Here is a 22,371-nt window from a genome sequence, read left to right as displayed (position 1 = left end):
TTTACTAAAAACTAAAGTTTAACAAAAAGAAGAAGACAACGGCACGCGGTGTTCCCAAGCGGTCACCCATCCAAGTACTGACCGCGCCCGACGTTGCTTAACTTCGGTGATCGGACGAGAACCAAATTCAAATTCAAAAGTTTTTATTCATATGCTTACATTTGGTATAAAACAAGGTTACATGCTAAGATATCAATTGTATGGGTCCCTAGCCGTGGCTTTATCCCACTTACGTGTGCTTAAATATTCTCATTTTCATTTTCGATTATATAATGTAATGATACATTGTTCAGGTTGCTGTTTTTATTTCTACATTTGTGTTTATAGTATAGGGAAAACTGTTACAAAAAACCCTAATTCTTTTACATGGCCTTTGAGCCCTGACCTAACCTAACTATTTACAATATTTACAACTAACCTACTATGTACATTTTTTGGGAAAACTGCTGAAAGGAAAAATAGATTAGCTGAAGTGGTGAAAGGAAAGACGTAGGAAAGGTGTTAGTGAAGATGTTAATAGTGGGGAGAGAGAGAGAGAATTATGACAGGGACGCTCCTGTGTGTGTGAATTTGTGCTTGCCCTGCGGATGGCGCATGGCTTTTTTTAATAATGGATTATGTTGAGTTTGTGATTTGTAAAAATTGCCAGAGAGCTTTTCGATATAATTTCGAATTGATGGGATGCCAGATAGGGTTTGCAGCTCAGTAATTTTGGTGTATCTATCTTTGTTTAATGCTAAACGAAGGCATTTATTTTGGAATACTTGAAGAGTGGATAGTGTGGTTTTGCTTACTCCGCGCCAGACGGGTGCGGCGTACGTGATGATTGGTCTGATTATGGCTGTATACACGTGTAATTTATTTTTGGTGGTGAGGTAATTGTTTTTAATCAAAAGCGGGTATAGGTTTTTTAACGCTATCTCCCCCTTTCGTCGCAGTTGCTTAAGGTTCTCTATGAAATTTAGTCTGCTGTCCATGTGAAGACCTAGATATTTAAGTTGTGTGCAGGGTTCGATTTTCGAATCTCCTACTTTCAGTTTTGTAAAAATTTTGTTGTTGCTGTATTTTCGGGAGAAAATGATATGCTCAGTTTTGGTACTATTAAGGTTGATTTTCCATTTTTTGTAATATGGTTGTAGGAGATTTAGGTGGATTTGTATTTGCTTTGTCGCCACTTGGGCGGAGTGAGAATTGGCATACAGCGCTGTATCGTCAGCGTACAGCGCCGTATTTGTTTGTTTAAATTGTGGGAAGTCATGTAGGTAGAGATTGAACAGGGCCGGTCCCAGGACTGATCCCTGGGGGACTCCGGCTCCAATCCTTCTTTCGTTCGACAAGGTGTGGTTTATCCTCACCTTCAGTTTTCTTTCCGTTAAGTACGAGTGCAATAGTTTGACTAGATTTTTCGGAAATTCTAGCTTTATTAATTTGTATAGCAGGCCTTTGATCCACACCTTATCGAATGCCTTTTCTATGTCTAGGCATGCCATGGCTGTGTTGTTTCGTTTGTTGAAAGTATGTATTATGTCATTTGTGATTCGAACAAGTTGTTGTACTGTGTTATGGTTGCTTTTGAATCCAAATTGCTCCGGTTGCTGAATTTTGTTTTGGTGTATAACTTTGTTGATTCGAGATAGGATAATTTTTTCTGTTAATTTTGATATAGTTGCTAGTAGACTGATAGGCCGATATGAGCTTGGAAGTTGCTTATTTTTATTTGGTTTTAGAATTGGTATCACTATAGCTGTTTTGAATTGTTGGGGGAAATGTGTTAGTTTTATTATTGCATTTATTATGTTTGTAAGTTGCTGCATGGCATGCCTCGACAGGTTCTTAAGTATTTTGTTATCGATGCCGTCCTCACCCGGGGCCTTGTTGTTTGGTAGTTTTGCGATAAAGTTTGTGATTTCATATACGTCGGTTTCGATTTTATCGACCTCCGGGTGATGCATCTGTATCACCTGGTTTACTACGTGCTCGATGTGTTGTTGCTCGGCGGTATTTCCGGTTGCGTCATCAGTGTGTACGCTAGCATAGTAGTCGGCGAGCGCTTCGGCCTTCGCAAGGTCAGTTAGCTCCGAACGATTGTTGTGTTGGAGTGTCGCGATTGGGTCGTATTTCTTTTTTAATGCCTTTGTCAGCTTCCACAATGAGTTATCGGCTGGATTTAGTTTGGCGAGCTTTGTCGACCATTTATCATTACGATATTGCTTGATTGCTTCTTTTATCTCATTATTCATTTTTTTGACGATTTCTAAATATTGCGGGTCTCTTGTTTGTTGATAAACTTTTCTGGTTTTATTTCGGTTTGTAATTTGGGTTTTTATCGAGTCCGGAAGTTGATCTTTGTATGGATTTATATTTTTTGTCGTTGCTACTAAACTTTTTGCTACTTGTAAAGTACTTATGAATTTACCTACCTCTTTTTCTAATATGTCTGCATTGTATATTTTATTATTTAGTTTTAAATTTTGATCTAGGTGTTGCCGAAATTTTTTCCAATTGGCATTTTTGTATGATTCAATTTTGATTGTGCGTTGTTCGAAAAATTGGTTTGGGATTGCAATTATGACAGGTCTGTGATCCGAGTTCATTGCGTTGACCACCCGTGGCGCTGTTACGTTTATATTTTTGGTAATTGTGTGGTCTATCGGCGTTGGGGTGCCGCCATTTGCAGGATAATGGGTGGGTTCGGTTGTTGGGTGGAGAATTAACGTACTGTTGTTAAGGTAGTCTAATAATTTGTACCCGTTGTGATTATTAATATGGCAACCCCAACTCGTGTGTCGCGAGTTGAGGTCACCAACTATTATTAATTTGTGTGAGAGTCCGGATAATGTGTCTAAGTCTGTGTTTTTTAGCTTGTTAGTTGGTTTGTTATACGCCACCGCTACCGTTGTATTGTCTATGAGTTGGATTGCAGTCGTTTCTATTGCGCTATTCAGTGTGATTTTAATGTCTTTGTGCGGAATGTCACTTCTAACTAGAAGAGCCACTCCGCCCCATGCTGTGTTGTTTGATCTGTCTTGCCGGTAAACGGTGTAGTTTTTAATTCTAAATTTGTGACTACTTTTGAGATGGGTTTCGGTAATGGCCATTATGCCCACGTCATGTGTGGACATAAATGCCATTAGCTCTGCTGCTTTAGTTAGGATGCCATTTGCGTTATACTGTGCTATGATTAGAGTTTTAGAAGCCATAATCAGCCAGGTTGTTTGTTAAAAACTCTAAGGTTACTAAGAATTTGTCTCGTCCGGTCGTGCAGGAGCTCAGTTTATTTGTGAGATCCCGCACGGCCCGGATCATATTTGTAATATTGATTGTTTCCGAGAGCTTTTTTAGCTCCGCATTCAATTGCATAAAGCTATTTGTTTCGTTATCATTTGAGTTATTTATTAGCGGATTTTTTGATTGCTCTGGCTGCACGTTTGATTCACTACTGGGAGCGTCCCTACCTTGTCGTAGCTCTGGATTTTCCACTCTTCGCGTTGGTACAGCTGGCGGTTTTTGTTGCCAGACGTTGCGAGTTGGCGGCGGTGCTGGAACCCAAGCCGGTTTTCGCGCTGCAGCTACGATTGTTTCTTGTCTCTGTTTTCTTTGTTCGGCTATGTATTTTATCCTGCTCTGGTAGACCGGGCATTCTCGTTCGCAGGCAGCGTGCTCTCCCTCGCAGTTGACACACCTGGCCGGATGCTTGTCTTTCAGGTCCTTATATGGGCAGTCTCTGGTCCAATGGCTGTTTCCCACGCATCTGACGCAGCGAGGGGGCAGGGAGCAATTTTTCGTAATGTGACCCCAGCTTTGGCATCTCTTGCACTGGCTTACTTGATTTTTATTGACATACGGTGACCAATTCACTCTAATTCGGAGGATTGTTCTTGCTTTGTTTTGCAGATCTTTTAGCGTGCTGGTGTTCGCTGTGGTGACTATGTAGTACGGCCTCTTGGTATTTTTCATTTTTGTGACGTTATTAATTGCGATTCCGCAATTTTTTATCGCTTCTAGTACAGCTTCTGGCGGGGGGTCGTTATCAAGGCCACTCACCACATATGATTTCGTTTTTTCCTGTTTCGGTGTGTACGTATGATATGGAATTGTCCGCTGATCGAGTTCTGCTCTTATCTTTTTGTACTGCTCTATCTTGCCGGCGGCGATGATGATCCGTTGACGGGTGTATTTCAGTTCGTATTCGCTGGGTGCATATTTCTCACATATTTCTGCGATGGTTTGATGTGTTTGCTCGCGCCCATGTATAACTATTGGGGGTGGCTTTTTTTCTTTCTTTTCTACTTCCTGGGTTTCTTCTACGGCATCATACTCCATGTCGTTGCTTTCTTCGGAGAGAACTGCGAATCTGTTTTGAAGTTGTAGTGGTCGCTTTTGCTTCCTTTTTCTTCTTGGTGATCGGGATTTATGGCTAGGGGTGGTGTACCCTTCGCTATCTGAGTTGTCTGAAGCAGACATCTCAGCGGTTTGCGGTTGCGACCGCAGTCGCTTGGCTGGCGCAATGGAATGACTCACTCTGCTGCAGCACGGACACGTCTGACTTGCTCGACTGCTCGAGCGAGACTGGACGAGAACCGGTGCTATCAACGTGGTATGGCCGTTGCCTGATGATAAGGGTAAAAAATGAGTAGAAATGGATCCGAGAAGTCGAAACGTCGAAGCAAAAGTGCCAAGATCCGACGAACGAACATCAAAGATCGAGGAGCGCAGCACAGCGCAGCGGTCTGCAACACAAAATACAAAACAAACAAACAAACAAGCACATCACGCACGTACAACTAACAGACGAATGCCACCGACAGGATAGGGAAAGGACGACAAGACCGACAAAGAGACGAACCAGGCACATAAGGCACAATCACGGCGGACGTAGGTAAAAACAAACCATAAACCATCTTCGTCCGCCGGATTAATTACCCTACCGCCACCTGGCCACCTGTGTGTGAATGTAATCGTAAATATAGGTAAAAAACAAGTCCCGGACAACATATATATAAATATAACCCAAAAAGCAGCATTTGCAATATTTTACAAACAACCGCCGTCATAAATTCGCCGTATCTCGATGGTTCATGAATGCTTTGAAAAACACTTGCCTTGATAATATAATAATGAAAGTGTAAGTGAATTGAATTAAAAAATAATAGTTGAAAGATGTTAAAATAGTTCGAAGTTCGTTCGTCTGTAAACAATAATAGATTAAATAAACTCCATAGAATGTAGTCTTTCAGATCTTCGAAAGAAGAAGGAAAAAAAAAAAAAGAAAATAAAACTATGAAAAGCGGCCACAGGAAAGACAGAAAACGTATCGCACGTGAATCGAAGAAAGAATTTTCGTTCGCCGTCGGTGCGGTGCTGCGGGTTTCCGCGCTCGATCCCGGCTCGAAAACGACACTCGAAACGAAGAAACTTTTGGAAAAATCCGCAAGGAAATTTTCGTCAGACGTGCAATTTCGATCGTCGATCGATCTCGTACGGAAAAAAATAAAAAAAATCCGAATTTCCTCGTCGTTTCGAGGTACGAGGAAACGACGAGACCGAATCATCTCGTCGCGCCTTCGACATGGAAATTTTTAATGTTCCCATCCTCGTACCGAGACGAGACCGCCACCGGAGGACGGCCGAAAGTCCGTTCCGTCGTTTTCGTTCGACGATCTACGTCGAAGGAGCCCCCCGTGCCCCAGGAGATCGTCGAAATCGGAAGAGTCGCTTCGAAGCGGTGACGATTTTGACCGTACCTTGCCTCTTTCGGAGGCGTTTTTTGACGAGAAAACGTCTTCCGATCGTCCCCGAGGGTGTAAAAAACCGGAAAGCATGGACGGAGGCTCACCTCGTCGAAGCGTCGTCACGGTGGCGGCGACGACGGACGTCGGAGCGTCGACGTCCACCTTCGGTACGTTGTTCGACTTTTGACAAGGTCTTCTTCGAGCGAGCGTCCGGACGGACGCCCTGCCGATTCGCCGATTCCCGCTTCGTCGAAAAATACTCGAATAAACGTCGAGGAAGGTCTGAGGCCGTGTTTCGTCCGTCTAACGACAAGGAGGCGGTGGTGACGGCGAAAAGAGAACGATGTCATCACCCGAAAGTCGAGCGCGAGGCCGCCGATTTCGAGCGAATTCCGTCAAAGTCGCGCGTTTAGTTTACAGTCCGCTTGGTTTACGTCGGGGACACTTAGACGTCGTTTTCGCCACAGCAATTCCACTGTGACCAGGGCCCCGCCGACGAAGCCATCCGCTACGTCACGCCGCGCCCCAACCCAAGCCTCAGGACCAGCATCCCCGGCAGCCACCGCCGAAGACGCAGCAGCCACCGCCGCAGCCATAGCCATGGCAGCCGCCTCCACGGCAGCTACAGCAGCCGCAGCAGCCCCCACGATGCCTCCGACACCAACAAAACCAGGTGGGTCAAACCCCAATTATTTGCTTGCCCTCTCAAATGGTAACAAACCAACAAAATCCCCGACCCACTCCGCATCGTCGTCACCAACATCATCCGCAACGTCTACCCCATCTACTTCGGGCCGTTCCTCGGCCGACACATCAGCAACCCTCCGCTCCACGTCATCCAACCCCGAACTCTTCAAGTACACAGTACAAAACATTCCGCAAGCCTTCGCCACACAAAAAAAATTCTTTGACGTCCTAACCACCCACCTACTCCTAAATGACATTGACACCCTCAAAGTTAATTATAACAAATCCTGCCTTCTGATAACCCGAAACGAAATCCCAGCATCTTTCGAAAACCGCCTCCGAGTGGCCACTTCGGACGCTCGCATTTCAATCAAACCCATCAATCGCCCCAAGAAAATCCAAAACCCAGCAAAAAAGTCTCCCCTATTTTCAATCGTCATTAAAGACGTAGACCATGACATTGAAGAGCGCGACATTCTAATAAGCGCCCCCCACCTCAAAGTCCACAAAATGTGGCGAATCATTTCCAGAAAAACCAATAAACCCACCCCCCTCATCAGACTAATCTCCGACGATGTAATAACCATCGACTCACTCCTGACCGACGGCATTGTTCTCTTCGGCCGTCTCCACAGGTGCGAACCTTCCAATGCACCACCACCAACCCCCGTCCAATGCGCCAAATGCTTCACGCTGGGACACCAAGCTTCCGAGTGTTCCCAGAAACCCATTTGCCCCCGCTGCACTGGAACCCATGCGCCCAACAAATGCCCCAAGGAAGACCCAGAATGCCCCTTCTGCAAAGGCCCCCATCCCGCATGGTCAAGAAAATGCCCCGAATTCCACAAATTAACCGTCACAGACGAGACACAAACCCTCCCGACGATCATCATCGATCCACCGACGGAATTCGCCGACCCCGTCGACGTAACCGACGAAGCCCCAGAAGAAATCAACCTGTCCCAAGTTCATGCGAAAGCCCTCATCGCTTTCGTCACCAAAACCCTCTTTGACCTGCTCCCTCTGAACAGACCCAAAACCCAACAAGCCATTCAGGACGCTTCCTTAGCAATTTTCAACTTGAAGACCCGAATAAATCATTCGGGTCGGCTCATCCATTTCACCTTTGATGCGTAATGGGTAGCACAACCAACGTGCATGTTTTCCCCACCCCGCCGCACGCTGGGCCCCCGGCCCAACGTGCGGCACCCACACCCCCAATTCCTCAGCCCCACAACCCCCCCCACGCCGCTGCCAATCTACATTTCATTAATATAGCCACAGCCAACATCGACAACGCAAGACACAAAATGCATGCCCTCAAAAACTTCATCGAAACAGACAATATCCAAGTCCTCGGCCTAACCGAAACCAAAACTAAACGGGAAATAAAAATCCCACGCTTCACCACTTATCACAGACCCTCAATCATGAATAACGCACGAGGCACAGCTCTAATAATCTCAAACAAAATTCCATCCACCCGGCATGATCTACCACCAAATCTTGCAAACCTCGAAGCTATTGCCGTAAATGTCCTAATTGCCAACATTTCTATTACAATAATATGCCATTACAATCCGCCCCAAGAAGCCCTCTCATCCCTCCTCTTCGAATACGCTTCACATCTCCCAAACGCCATACTAATGGGCGACTTCAACTCCAGGCATATTGACTTCGGCGATACCTCCACGAACTCAAACGGCAGAAAGCTAGTCAATTATCTAACAAACTTCCCCATTTATCGCCTTGAAAACAGGCACCCCACCTTCATCAGCCATAAAGGTCAATCGATAATCGACCACATAATCATCTCCGAAACACTGACCCCCAAATTCAACCTACAATGTCAGATTGGAACAACGGTCACCTCCCCACACCTACCACTAACAGCCCAACTTTTACTTCCCGCCCCACAGCCACCAGCAACCTACATAACCATAGACGACATCAAACACGCCGACTGGGCAAAATACAAACAACACATTTCCGAAAACCTGCCACCGATCAACATAACTCGCGACACACACGAAATTGACCGACAGATCACACTACTCACAGACACCATCACAGCCGCCAAAGAACTCGCTATCCCGCGTAAACACATCCCGAAAAACAAACGGCCACTGCCTACGCGAATCCTAAATCTAATAAAACAAAAACGCCAGATCTACCGAGAAATCACGCGCACACGTAACCCACAACTCAAAACACACTTTAACCGCTTAAATGCCCAAATAAGACGCGATATAAATCAATTCCGGGAAGAACAGTGGTCGAACACCTGCGCAAAACTAGACTACCGAAACGGAAAACAATATTGGGACAAATTTAAACTACTCACCGGACAAAAAACACAAACCACCACACACCTAATACAAAATAACACTTTCCTATCCACCCCCGAAGACAAGAGCAACGCCTTCGCTCAAACTCTCCAACAAATACACGAAATCTCATTAGACCCCAACTTCAACCACGATTTTTTCAACCTTGTGTCCGAAGAAGTGCAAGACTTCCGCGACCAGCCCTTCCATCCCTTAGCCCTCCTCAACATGCACGTTCCCGACAATAACGAAGACTTAACCGACGACATCTCCCTCCAAGAAGTCGAATCCCGCATCAAATGCCTCAAAAATTCCAAAGCCCCAGGACCAGATCAAATCAAGGCGATATTTCTAAAAAACCTTCCGCCAACAGCCCTTCAAGCTCTGGCCAACATCTACAATTCCTGTCTCAACGCCTCATACTTCCCGACTTCATGGAAACAAGCCTCCACAATCATGATCCCCAAACCCGGAAAAGACCCCCACAACCCACTCTCCTATCGCCCAATTTCACTATTAAATATCTCGGGCAAAATATTCGAAAAAATCCTCACCAACCGTCTAACTTACTTCCTAGAAACAAACAACATAATCCCTCAGCAACAATTCGGATTTCGCTCGCAACGCTCTACATTGAACCCTATTCTAGAGCTCCATACCGATTCTACCCGATTCGCCAACCTCAAAGAATGCACAATCGCCGTCTTTCTGGACATAGAACGTGCATTCGACAAGGTCTGGCATGATGGTTTAATCTATAAACTCATCAAACTCCAAATAAACCCAAAATTCATCATTCTTCTAGACTCGTTCCTACACAACCGCTCCTGCAGAGTCAAAGTACAAAACTTCCATTCACAACCTGTAAACATTCGAGCCGGGGTCCCCCAAGGCTCCGCGCTCTCACCTATACTGTACTCCATTTACTGCAGTGACTTTCCAATTACAGATACGCCCAGAACGAAGACGAGGATGTTCGCCGACGACACCGCGTTCTGGACGTCCCACCGAGACCCCGAACGAGCCACCTCCACCATACAGGAAGCACTCCGGCGATATGAAACGTGGGCCAACAACTGGCGAGTCAAACCCAACGCCCTGAAATCCCAATCCATATGCATGACCTACCCTGGTGCAACCTCGAAACGCTACAAATTCCAACACTCGCGACTAACATTGCATGACGAACAAATACCAAAACACAAAACAGTCCGATATTTGGGCATCACCTTCTCCGAAAACTGTTCCCTGATCCCAGACCTCGAAAACTCCCTCAAAAAAATCCGAAACCGTTCCAACCTCCTTTACCTAATCCGAGGCCGCATCCGCGGCTGTAACCCCGAAACCATCAAATACACCTACAACTCCTTCATACGCCCAATTATCGACTACCGGGCAACACTCTACGCGACACTCCCAAACAGAGCCATACACAGACTAACCACATGCGAACGCAAAATCCTACGTCGGGCATACAGACTCCACCCCAGATATCCATCCGAACACGTCTACCAACGCACAAAAGCAACCCCCATCCGAGACCGACTAAAAACACTTCAACAAAAATACGTCAAAAGAACACTCACCAGTAACAACACCATAGCCATAGAAAACCTACACACATCATACAAATACCCAGCCGCGAATAACAGACTCCTACACCGCCTGCCGCGCGTCCCCAAAAACAAATTTAAACACGCACCCACCGCCCTCCTGGAAACCCTTTACCCCGACCTCCCGCAGGCTCTCCAGGAGCTTGTAGACCACACACCCATATCGCTGCGAGGACGCTGACGCTGCCGTCCCCGCCCCGCCATCGACACCACCCCTCCACCTACAGCCCCACGACCCACTTGAACCCAGACCTGGACAAGGACAACCGACGACGACGACGACAACGAAAACCCCCTTTTCTCTTTCAGCCACCACCAACACCCCAGGACCAGGACCAAGTTCAAGAAAAGAAGACGACAACACGAAGACAACAATTAGCCATAAGAATTAGAATGAAATGTATATTTATTTAAGCACAAAACTGTAAACAAACCTACTATTGTTAGTAATAAGATAATTAATAACCCCTTTATATTGTAACTAAGCCCAGCGCTGAAAAGGCCCTAAGCCTCAGCAGCGCCCCCAAGTATTGTAAATATCTTAAGGTTCAAATTGTAACATATAATTGCTTGAATAAATGTATTTTGATTGATTGATTGATTCGTTTTCGCCACTATTCAAATTCGATCGTGCGACCGATAACCATCGACTTTTTTTAATAACAAAAACAATCAGTTGTTCGGTAAAATGGCAGACGTAGAAAATCAAACAGCTTCCGCCGCGGTGACAGCTTCGGCCGCCGCCTCCTCCGCCGGAACGCCTCACGCCAAGAAGGAAAAGAAAGCGAAGAATCCCAGGAGCAAACCTTCCCATCCGCCGACTTCGGAGATGGTGACCAACGCCATCAAAGGTTTGAAAGAACGCGGCGGATCGTCCCTCCAGGCCATCAAAAAATTCGTCGCCGCCAACTACAAGGTCGACGCCGAAAAAGTTGCTCCGTTCATCAAGAAATACCTGAAAGGCGCCGTCGCTTCCGGTTCCCTCGTCCAGACGAAAGGCAAAGGTGCTTCCGGTTCTTTCAAGTTGGCCTCCACTACCGCCGGCGGTGCCAAAGCCGCCGCCTCCGCCGCCGAAAGGAAGAGGAAATCCGGCGCCGGCAGGACGAAGAAAGCCGCGATAGGCGCGGGAAAACGCGCTTCCGCCGGAGCCGCCGCCGCCGCCGGCGAGAAGGCGGCTTCTAAGGTTTCGAAGAAGACCGCGCCGAAAGCGAAAAAGGCCGCCGCCGAAAAGAAGACCGCTTCCGTGGCCAAAGCGAAGAAGGCCGCCGCCGCCGCTGCCAGCGCCTCCGCCGCAGAGAAGAAGGCCGCCGCCGCCGCTGCCGCCAGAGCGGCGTCGAAGGCGAAATCTCCTTCGAAAGCGAAAAGATCTAACAAGGCCGGACCCACGAAGAAACCGAAAGCTCCGAAACCCAAGTCCACCAAGGCCGTCTCCGCCAAAGCGAAGAAAGCCGCTTCTCCGAAAAGAAAAAAGTGAGCGTTCGAAGAAGATGATGACGACGACGTCGTTGTTGTTGTTTCCCGGCGGTGCTCCGATCGTACATATCGACGAAGGGGCACGCATAAATGGCCCTTTTCAGGGCCACAAATTTTTTTCAAACGAATTAAAATTTTCGCTCGACCATATAAATCGAATAATGAATGAAAGAAAGAAAGAAAGAAAGAAAGAAATAAATGATTGATAAGATTGATTTGAATGAATGAATGAATGAATTTGCATGCCTTAATTTTAATTTTTTATCTTTTATTTAAGTTTTCGAACGATTCGATTCTCGAAAAAGTTGCTTAATTTTTTATTCGTTAGGAAAAATATTGAGGTTCTGAAAAGAACCGATTTTTTTGTCTCTTTCGAAAAGAGAACTGACAGTTGAGAGATGACGGTGTGATTGATGGTCGGTCGATTTTTTTTTTTTAAGCTCTTTCTCCGCGAATGCGTCTCGCCAGCTGGATGTCTTTGGGCATGATGGTGACGCGTTTGGCGTGGATGGCGCACAAGTTGGTATCTTCGAAGAGACCGACGAGGTAAGCTTCGCTAGCTTCCTGGAGAGCCATCACGGCGGAACTCTGGAAACGCAAGTCGGTCTTGAAGTCCTGGGCGATCTCCCTGACGAGACGTTGGAAGGGCAGTTTGCGGATCAAAAGTTCGGTGCTCTTCTGATAACGACGGATCTCTCGGAGAGCGACGGTTCCGGGCCTGTAACGATGGGGTTTCTTGACGCCGCCGGTCGCCGGTGCGCTTTTTCTCGCGGCCTTAGTGGCGAGCTGTTTTCTGGGGGCTTTTCCTCCCGTAGATTTACGAGCGGTCTGTTTTGTTCTTGCCATTTCGAAAAAATAAGCGAAAGATTAAAATCGATCGACGAACGAACACGCAGCAGACGGACGTTACGAACACGTTGACTGGAAATAACGGCCGACGGGCTCGCGGCGAACCTTATATAACGTTCACCGCTACAAAGTCGCTCTCTGCGCGTGTCTATTGGTCGAGCGGGACCAGAAATGGGCGTAGCTCGGGAACGTTATAAAACGACGCCGAATTTCGTAATTTTCGCAGTTCCCTTACGAACACCGTTCTGAATCCACGTCGCTCGCAAGCTTCTTCGAAGATATTCCAAGATGACCGGTAGAGGAAAAGGAGGCAAAGGCTTGGGAAAAGGTGGCGCGAAACGTCATCGCAAAGTCCTGCGCGACAACATCCAGGGCATAACGAAACCGGCCATCAGAAGATTGGCCCGTCGCGGCGGTGTGAAACGTATCTCCGGGTTGATCTACGAAGAAACCAGAGGCGTCCTCAAGGTGTTCCTCGAGAACGTGATCCGTGACGCCGTCACCTACACCGAACACGCCAAACGTAAGACCGTCACCGCCATGGACGTCGTCTACGCTTTGAAACGTCAAGGACGCACCCTCTACGGTTTCGGCGGTTAATTTTTTGCAATAGCAAGAAATTTAATCGTCGCTGATTTTGATTCTTTGACTTTTCCGTATATACGCCACGACAACAAACGAGATCGGAGAAAAAAAAAAAACGGTTCTTTTCAGAACCACAAAATTTTTCTAACGAATAAAAAATTTCGCTTACTATATGTCGAGAATAAATAATGAATGAATGAATGAATGAATGAATGAATGGTTGGTTGTGTTGGTTTTTTTTAAAGAAATAATAATGACGATATAAAATGGAAAAAGGAAAAAAATTAAATTAAAATCACGTATTTTTAAACGTTTGCAGTAAAATTCACGAGAAGTGACAGAGAGAAAGCTTAAAAATGAACGAACAATAAGAAAAAAATTAACGTTTTCGAATCGAAAAACGATATCGTGTCATATAAAGTACTTTTCTTTCTTTCTATTATTTTTTTTTGTTTGTTTTCCATTAAGATAAGTTTGCGAGCATTTAATCGTTTGAAAAAAATTAGTGGCCCTGAGAAGGGCCGATGATGTGGGTTGTTGTTTTTCTTTTTTTTTCTCGGTAAAGCGGTCGTCCGTCCGGTCCGTTTCTTTAAAAAAAATGAAAAGAGTTTAAGGCTTCTTTTCGGTCTTCTTGGGCAAGAGGACCGCCTGGATGTTGGGCAGAACGCCGCCTTGGGCGATCGTCACTCCGGAAAGGAGCTTGTTCAACTCTTCGTCGTTCCTGATCGCCAACTGCAAATGTCTGGGAATGATCCTGGTCTTCTTGTTGTCTCTGGCGGCGTTTCCTGCCAACTCGAGAACTTCGGCGGCCAGATATTCCATGACGGCGGCGAGGTAGACGGGAGCTCCGGCACCGACGCGTTCGGCGTAGTTTCCTTTACGGAGGAGACGATGGATCCTGCCGACGGGGAACTGAAGACCGGCACGGCTCGAACGGGACTTCGCCTTTCCCTTGACTTTTCCTCCCTTTCCACGTCCTGACATTTTCTTTAATTTTCTTGCGAAAAACGAAATATAAACAAGAAGAGCGAGCGACGAGCGGCGACGACACACGTAATCGACTGCTGCGTTATTCGGTTATGTATCGGACCGGCGGTCGCGGCTTAGGCTTTATACCCTCCGTGCGGTCGGTTCAGTTCGGCGCATAGGAAGGCTAGGACGAATGGGCGTGGCCTGAGTCGGTAGACGGTCCGTTATAAAAGTAGTCGCACGCGGGGTGATATTTTTTTTTACCATCAGTCGTGAGTCGTCAGTTGGAGAGGAAGGTTGTCTGTTCCGGTGGTGAGTTTGCTTTTGCATATTTTTTGCTTTTGTGAATCTGCCGTCGTGCTGTGACCCAACGCTCCAGTGAAGTTCACCGAGTTCGCTGCGTTACTGTGCTTTTCAGCGCGCTATCGCTAGCATCCCTTGTGCAACGTTTCGCAACGTTTTCCATCGGCTACGCTGCTTTTTTCAAAGCGATTAGTGGTCGATGTGGCACAAATAATTTCGCAACCACAACACGTCCCAGGCTCTGTCAGTGCCACCATGGCGCAGGCAGGGGCCCCAGGAGATGCCATGCTGTCGAGAATCTTGGCCATCGTGTCCAGGATGGAGGCAGCATTGAAGAAGCATGCCAGAAGGATCTCGAGGATCGAGAAGAAAATGGAGGAGGTCTACACCCCGGCCGAGACCTCCACCGACGATGACACCTCGGACTCGGACGAGTCCATGGACATCACGTCCGAAGAGGCCCCCCTGGAGTCCCCCTTCGAGGAGGTCCCCACCGCCAGAGCTGGCGCAAAGAGGCCAGCCACCCCCACCCCCCAGCCAGTCTTCACGACTGGCAATATGTTCTCCGCCCTTAGCGGCGAGGAGCAAGCCCCCACGCCTTCCACTTCGGCCAAAAAGCCGAAAATTGCGTCTCCGCCCCCGACCGTGAAGCCCAAGCCACCAGCCAAGCCCGCGGCCACGGAGAAGCCAGCCCCATCTGCTGCTGGCAAGAAGCAGCAGAAAAATGCCAAGCCCCAGACAGCCCCCCATGCTGCCAAGCAGCAAAAGAAGCCCCAGCCCCAGCCCCCGGCAGGCCCAAGCCGGGACACCGCCAGGGCCAAGCCCGCCACCACCGCCGAGACCACCCCGGTAGTCGACGAGACCCCCGCCGAGCCCCGGCCCGAGCCCCAGGAGGAGACCATGGAGACGGAGGTCCCCGTGGTGTCACCACGTCCCCCAACCACCCCGAAAAGCAGGATTCCGCCCATAATCCTGCGGGACGGCCAGAGATGGTCAGAAGTTTCGCGTCGGATGACGGATAACTCCATCCGGTATTCGAAGGCGAAATCCACCCCGGAAGGGGTGCGCATTCAGCCGGTCGAGGTGAGCGACTTCAGAAGCCTGGTAAGACTTCTGGACAACATGAAGGTGCAGTATCACACCTTCACGCTCCCGGAGGAGAAAACTCTCCGCGTAGTCATCCGCGGCATCGCCGTAGGAGTTGCCAGCCAGGAGGTGTTGGAAGACCTGGAGTCTCTGGGTCTCCAACCAATTCAGGTCAGTCGGATGAGCCGAAACGACCGCCCGATGCCCCTCGTCCTCGCCGAGATGCCTATGGCCAAGAAGGCCGAAGTTTTCGAGGTGAAGACACTTTGCGGCCTCTCCGTCAAGGTGGAGAAGCCCCATAAGAGGAAGGATGCTGCCCAGTGCCACCGCTGCCAGCGGTTCCACCACTCCCAGCGGAACTGCAGGGCCGAACACCGTTGCGTCAAGTGCGGCGCCGATCACCAGACCAGCGACTGCGAGAAGCAACGCAGGCAGCCCGCGAAATGCGCGAATTGTAGCGGGCCACACCCGGCCAGCTACAAGGGGTGTCCCAAGTTCCCCAAATCGCAGCAACAGAAGGCTTCCAAGAAGCCTCCCACATCGTCCAAGACGACCGCCCCCAGGACCGCCGCCCCCAAACGCGGTGCCCTCCCCAAGGCCACCCCAAAACCCAAACCCGCTCCCGTTCCCAAGAAGGTCGCCCTCACGGCTCGCCAACAGGCCGACCTGCAGCTCCAAAAGACCCAACTGATGACCGCCATCGCCGCCGCCAAGGACTCGCAGTCCATGGCGGAGAAAATGGCGGCATTCCTTCCCCTCCTTTTTAAAAATTAGATGGGTAGTACGCCACTAATTGTAAATTCATTACAGATCGCCTTCTGGAATGCCAATGGACTCCGGAGCGGGCGTTATGAACTCGAAGAGTTCATGGAAGACCACCAGCTCGATGCCATCCTCGTCAACGAGACGAACCTCCTGTGGGACTCCCGAGATCCCAAGATGCCGGGTTACACCTTGCACCGAACGGAACGACGGGACGGAAACGGGAGAGGAACGGCCATCTACGTAAGAAAAGAGATTAAACACTCTTCTTCTTACGTCCCCGATCTCCGACAACTAGAAGCGACGGCGGTAACCGTTGTGACTGCGAGAGGGCCTCTGCGCCTAATCGCTTGTTACAACAACTCCAACACGCTCCAGGTTGAAGACATCGCTGACCTCGTCGCAGGCGAAGAGGCCACCATCGCAGCTGGCGATTTCAACGCCAAGCATTCGGACTGGCACAGCCGCCAGAACAACGCGAACGGAAGGCGTCTCCTAACCTTCCTCCATAACACCGCGGAAGTAGACGTCATCTCCACCGAGGAACCGACGTTCTACCACCGAGCCCGACCAGATGCACCAGGTGATGTCTTGGACATTGCCCTCGTCAAGAATCTCCGACACGAAGTGGACGTCAACGTCGTCGACGAGCTCCACTCCGACCACCTCCCGGTGATTATGCGCATCGGGAACGAACCCAACGATCCCGCGGCCAACATAATCACGACCACGGACTGGACGAAATTCGCCGAACATATCAAGGGCAACTTTGGTGAGTTTGTAACGAATTTCCAGGACAGCGAGCAAGTCGAAAGAGCAACCCTGGACTACGAAAATCGTATCCGGGCCTCCATCGACGCGACCTCAATTCGACGCCCTGTGCGGCCATTCAAACGGCCCGCGATACCACAGCGTATCGCGAATCTCATCAGGGAAAAGAACAGAGCCAGACGAACAGCACGACGAACTGGAGAACAGGACGACCGGACTGCAGCGAACCGCCTCCAATGGGAAGTCCGGCGAGCACTGCTCAATCTTAGGAACGAGCAGTGGGAACAACGACTAGAATCCCTGAACACCGTGGACGGATCGACCTGGAAAATGGCCAATGCGCTGAGAAGCGACAAGCGGCCACTTCCACCGATCCACAGCGCGAACAACGGCATCGTCTTCACAGAAGAGGACAAAGCCGCCGCCTTCGCTCACAGTCTGGAGAACCAATGCCAGACGAACATCGACCCTGATGCAGATGACGAGCACCTGGACCTCGTCGAGGAAACCGTCGAAGAAATTCGAATGGCAGAACCCGACGAAGACGACCAGATCCGCGAAGTCCATCCCGACGAAATCCGCGAAATCATCCGACTCCTCAAACCCAGGAAAGCCCCAGGCCCAGATGGCATCCCGAACAAAGCATTGAAGAACCTCTCCGACGAAGCCATCGTCGCACTAGCAGGTATAATTAATGCAATGTTTAAATTCCGTCTTTTTCCAGCTAGGTGGAAAGAAGCCCACGTCATTTTCATCCCGAAACCGGGGAAAAATCACATTTTCCCGGAAAATCATCGACCCATCAGTCTCCTCTCGTCCGTGGGGAAGATCGCTGAACGTGTGATTCGGAAACGGCTAGCTGAGTTCGTCAACGAACGAGGCGTAGTCCCCGATGAACAGTTCGGTTTTCGCCCCCAACACTCAACCTCCGAACAACTCCTCCGAGTAGTCGAATTCGCCGCAAAATCAATTGAATGGAAACAATTGACTGGCGCGGTGTTCCTCGACGTTGCGAAGGCTTTCGACACCGTCTGGCATGATGGACTTGTTTACAAGCTTCACCAAGCAGGCGTGCCGTTGGCGATGGTGCAGCTCATCCAATCTTTTCTGGATTCCCGCACGTTTAAAGCACGCATTGGGCACGCTTTATCTGCGGAGCATCCAATTAGCGCAGGAGTCCCCCAGGGCTCGGCGCTTTCCCCGCTCCTGTACGCGGTTTTCACCGCGGACATACCCAAACTCCCCCGAACTAGCCTTGCGATCTACGCGGACGACACGGCTATCCTTACGCGCTCCAAAATGCCGCATCTCGTAACCTCCTACTTACAGGAGGCCGTGGATGCGCTGGAGGAGTGGTGCAAACGATGGCTCATTACAGTCAATCCAGAAAAGAGCACTGCGCTTCTTATCTCGAAAAGACGTACTGGGCCTGAAGGAAACGTCACGATGTTTAACCGGGTCATCCCTTGGCGGAGCCAAGCAAAATACCTAGGTGTCATCGTCGACAAACGGCTGTCCTTTATCCCTCATATTGACTACATCGTGGCCAATACGAACAAGATAAAGGGTTCGTTGTCTGCGCTGATCGGAAGGCGCAGTAAGGTGTCGATCAGGAACAAGTTGTTGCTGTATCGCGCCATCATCCGCCCCACCATGACCTATGCTTCAGTGGCCTGGAGCTATGAACCCTCCAAAACCCAGTTCCACCGTCTGGAAGTTATCCAGACGAAAATTCTCCGACAGGTTTTCAAAGCCCCATGGTTCGTCAGAAACGCCCAACTGCTCCGAGAGGCCAACCTCCCGCCGCTGAAGGAGTTCCTGCACGAAGTCGCCCTCCGAGCCTTCAGGAAAGCTGAAGAGCACCCCAACCCCCTGGTGCGAGAAGCCGTCGACTACGAGTTCGACGAGGAAGCCCCCCCCAGTCGCAAGCGGCCCCGTAGGGCGCTGCTTGAAGACCGAATCGGCAAGTAACACCACCTGCCGTCTCCACCGACCGGCCTTTCCCGGCCTTCCCAACTTCCCGACCGCATCGCCTCCAAGGTGTTGCACATCTAACGCCAGCGCATAGCGCATTTTTTCTGTTTCAGATCTCTCCACCGGCCGCAGGACCGCGAGGAAGAGCCGACGATGGGGGCCAACTCCTAGGCAATCAATAGCTCAACCGAGCTCGGTAGCGCAGCCCCCGCTGTGTCTACCGGGATGCGCGTTGTGGGTGTAAGGGACAATGTCCTGGTACCCGAGCAGAAGAAGGAGGGGTTTTAGGGCGGTAACCATTCCCCCAGTACCACCGTAGGCCGCAGAAGAGGCCAAGAACCATTACGGTGGTCTGCGTAGACATTTCCCCTCCACCAAAAAAAAAAAAAAAAAAAAAAAAAAGTGATATTTTTATTCGTTCGTCGAGAACCGAGCGTAGCGTTGCGTTCTGTTCTGTTCTGTTAAACTCTTATCGAATATTCGAAGATGCCACCCAAGACTAGCGGTAAAGCCGCCAAGAAGGCCGGAAAGGCCCAAAAGAACATTTCGAAGAGCGACAAGAAGAAGAAGCGCAGGAGGAAGGAGAGCTACGCTATCTACATCTACAAGGTGTTGAAACAAGTACATCCCGACACCGGTATCTCGAGCAAGGCGATGTCCATCATGAACAGTTTCGTGAACGACATCTTCGAACGTATCGCCGCCGAAGCTTCCCGCCTCGCCCACTACAACAAACGTTCGACCATCACCAGCAGGGAGATTCAGACCGCCGTACGTCTCCTCTTGCCCGGTGAATTGGCCAAGCACGCCGTCTCCGAAGGTACCAAAGCCGTCACCAAGTACACCAGCTCCAAGTAGAATGATTTTGTTATCATTTCTGTCGTCGTCCGTCGTCCATCTTTCCGGAAAAAAAAAAAAAACAACAACAACAACAAACAAATCGGTTCTTTTCAGAACCACAAATCGCATTCCTTACAAATAAGAGATTAACGAACCTCGAGAATGTTTCTTTCCCCTTTATTATTATTCGATTATTAAATGAACGAATAAAATGATACTTTTCGTTTCGGGGTGTGCGATGTTTAAATTCCGTCCGCGTCGTACGTACGTACGATCGATTTCGGTTAGAGGTTTTCGAAATGAAACTATGTTAAAAAACAGCGATATATTTTTATCGATCGATTTTTATACGATATGTAAATAAGTCAGGTCACGGGAACGTACTTGTTTTTTTTTTCTTTCTTTTTTTCCCCCCGCCGCAAGAAGGAATTTATATTATTTATTTCTTCATAACGAAGCGCTGTGCTCTCTACGATCGATTTTATCAGGAAATCATAAGATCGAGAAGAAAACGGTCGCGTTTTTTATCATTATTTTAATACTAGAATTACGAAACTGATGCAAATCTATACTGGCCGTCTGTTCGAGGAACTCGCGTACGATAAATAACGCATGTTCCTAACAAAACGGCCGTTTTTTTGCATTTTCACGATCGAGCGTGAATAAATTTCAAATTAAAAGATATTTAATCATCGATTCGTTTCTTTTCGAGTCTTCCTGAATGATTCTGATCTCGTTGTCCATGTACGGCGTTCGTTTATAAGTTCTCGTCGTGCTTTAAATTTTATTTTATCGTCGCAGACATAAATATCCATTATTTTATAAACCTAGTAGAGTGTCGTTACGCGACACCTCGATCTGATCTGGACTTGTAAATTTTTTTTTGGACTTAAAAAAAAAAAAAAAAAAAAAAAAAAAAAAAAGAATAAGGGGGGTGTTCGCGATAGGGCAAAACAAAAACAAAAAATCGGTCGGGAGAAGGGAGCGGAGTGTTTGAAAATTTGGGGTCGAAGGACGCGAGTGGAAAATCTTAGCGACTAACTTAAATTCTAAATTAAAAACTAGCTTAACAACTTACGATTTACTATAATAACACATCGTTTTTTTACTAAAAACTAAAGTTTAACAAAAAGAAGAAGACAACGGCACGCGGTGTTCCCAAGCGGTCACCCATCCAAGTACTGACCGCGCCCGACGTTGCTTAACTTCGGTGATCGGACGAGAACCGGTGCTATCAACGTGGTATGGCCGTTGCCTGATGATAAGGGTAAAAAATGAGTAGAAATGGATCCGAGAAGTCGAAACGTCGAAGCAAAAGTGCCAAGATCCGACGAACGAACATCAAAGATCGAGGAGCGCAGCACAGCGCAGCGGTCTGCAACACAAAATACAAAACAAACAAACAAACAAGCACATCACGCACGTACAACTAACAGACGAATGCCACCGACAGGATAGGGAAAGGACGACAAGACCGACAAAGAGACGAACCAGGCACATAAGGCACAATCACGGCGGACGTAGGTAAAAACAAACCATAAACCATCTTCGTCCGCCGGATTAATTACCCTACCGCCACCTGGCCACCTGTGTGTGAATGTAATCGTAAATATACGTAAAAAACAAGTCCCGGACAACATATATATAAATATAACCCAAAAAGCAGCATTTGCAATATTTTACAAACAACCGCCGTCATAAATTCGCCGTATCTCGATGGTTCATGAATGCTTTGAAAAACACTTGCCTTGATAATATAATAATGAAAGTGTAAGTGAATTGAATTAAAAAATAATAGTTGAAAGATGTTAAAATAGTTCGAAGTTCGTTCGTCTGTAAACAATAATAGATTAAATAAACTCCATAGAATGTAGTCTTTCAGATCTTCGAAAGAAGAAGGAAAAAAAAAAAAAGAAAATAAAACTATGAAAAGCGGCCACAGGAAAGACAGAAAACGTATCGCACGTGAATCGAAGAAAGAATTTTCGTTCGCCGTCGGTGCGGTGCTGCGGGTTTCCGCGCTCGATCCCGGCTCGAAAACGACACTCGAAACGAAGAAACTTTTGGAAAAATCCGCAAGGAAATTTTCGTCAGACGTGCAATTTCGATCGTCGATCGATCTCGTACGGAAAAAAATAAAAAAAATCCGAATTTCCTCGTCGTTTCGAGGTACGAGGAAACGACGAGACCGAATCATCTCGTCGCGCCTTCGACATGGAAATTTTTAATGTTCCCATCCTCGTACCGAGACGAGACCGCCACCGGAGGACGGCCGAAAGTCCGTTCCGTCGTTTTCGTTCGACGATCTACGTCGAAGGAGCCCCCCGTGCCCCAGGAGATCGTCGAAATCGGAAGAGTCGCTTCGAAGCGGTGACGATTTTGACCGTACCTTGCCTCTTT

At 48.3% G+C, this 22,371-nt stretch overlaps 5 protein-coding genes and 1 non-coding gene across 6 annotated transcripts; 3 read left to right on the top strand and 3 right to left on the bottom strand.

Annotated features, from left to right (window-relative positions):
- Positions 1 to 11,047: 11,047 nt before the first annotated feature.
- On the top strand, positions 11,048 to 11,833 carry LOC135135952 (late histone H1-like). The gene has a single exon (XM_064065080.1). It carries the CDS (start codon positions 11,048 to 11,050, stop codon positions 11,831 to 11,833), a length of 786 nt encoding a protein of 261 aa, XP_063921150.1.
- A 434-nt stretch (positions 11,834 to 12,267) lies between these two features.
- LOC135135749 (histone H3) lies at positions 12,268 to 18,878 on the bottom strand. The gene is made up of 2 exons (XM_064064871.1): positions 18,869 to 18,878; positions 12,268 to 12,686 (listed from the first exon to the last, which is right to left on the bottom strand). The coding sequence occupies exon 2, from the start codon at positions 12,676 to 12,678 to the stop codon at positions 12,268 to 12,270; it is 411 nt and encodes a 136-aa protein (XP_063920941.1). The 5' UTR covers positions 12,679 to 12,686; positions 18,869 to 18,878.
- On the top strand, positions 12,970 to 13,458 carry LOC135135746 (histone H4). Its single transcript, XM_064064868.1, has one exon. It carries the CDS (start codon positions 12,970 to 12,972, stop codon positions 13,279 to 13,281), a length of 312 nt encoding a protein of 103 aa, XP_063920938.1. The 3' UTR covers positions 13,282 to 13,458.
- LOC135135882 (histone H2A) lies at positions 13,876 to 14,250 on the bottom strand. Its single transcript, XM_064065001.1, has one exon. It carries the CDS (start codon positions 14,248 to 14,250, stop codon positions 13,876 to 13,878), a length of 375 nt encoding a protein of 124 aa, XP_063921071.1.
- A 739-nt stretch (positions 18,879 to 19,617) lies between the features above and the next one.
- LOC135135875 (histone H2B) lies at positions 19,618 to 20,008 on the top strand. Its single transcript, XM_064064995.1, has one exon. The coding sequence runs from the start codon at positions 19,618 to 19,620 to the stop codon at positions 19,987 to 19,989; it is 372 nt and encodes a 123-aa protein (XP_063921065.1). The 3' UTR covers positions 19,990 to 20,008.
- A 1,100-nt stretch (positions 20,009 to 21,108) lies between these two features.
- LOC135135982 (5S ribosomal RNA) lies at positions 21,109 to 21,227 on the bottom strand. The gene has a single exon (XR_010281666.1). It is a non-coding gene; the product is annotated as a 5S ribosomal RNA (ribosomal RNA).
- Between the last annotated feature and the right edge of the window lie 1,144 nt (positions 21,228 to 22,371).

Source organism: Zophobas morio, unplaced genomic scaffold (genome assembly GCF_036711695.1).
Source record: "Zophobas morio isolate AGI-343-1 ecotype UQ-CSIRO unplaced genomic scaffold, CSIRO_AGI_Zmor_V1 ptg000025l, whole genome shotgun sequence".
Classification (NCBI taxonomy): Eukaryota; Metazoa; Arthropoda; class Insecta; order Coleoptera; family Tenebrionidae; genus Zophobas; species Zophobas morio.
This window is presented reverse-complemented; position numbering and strand designations above follow the sequence as displayed.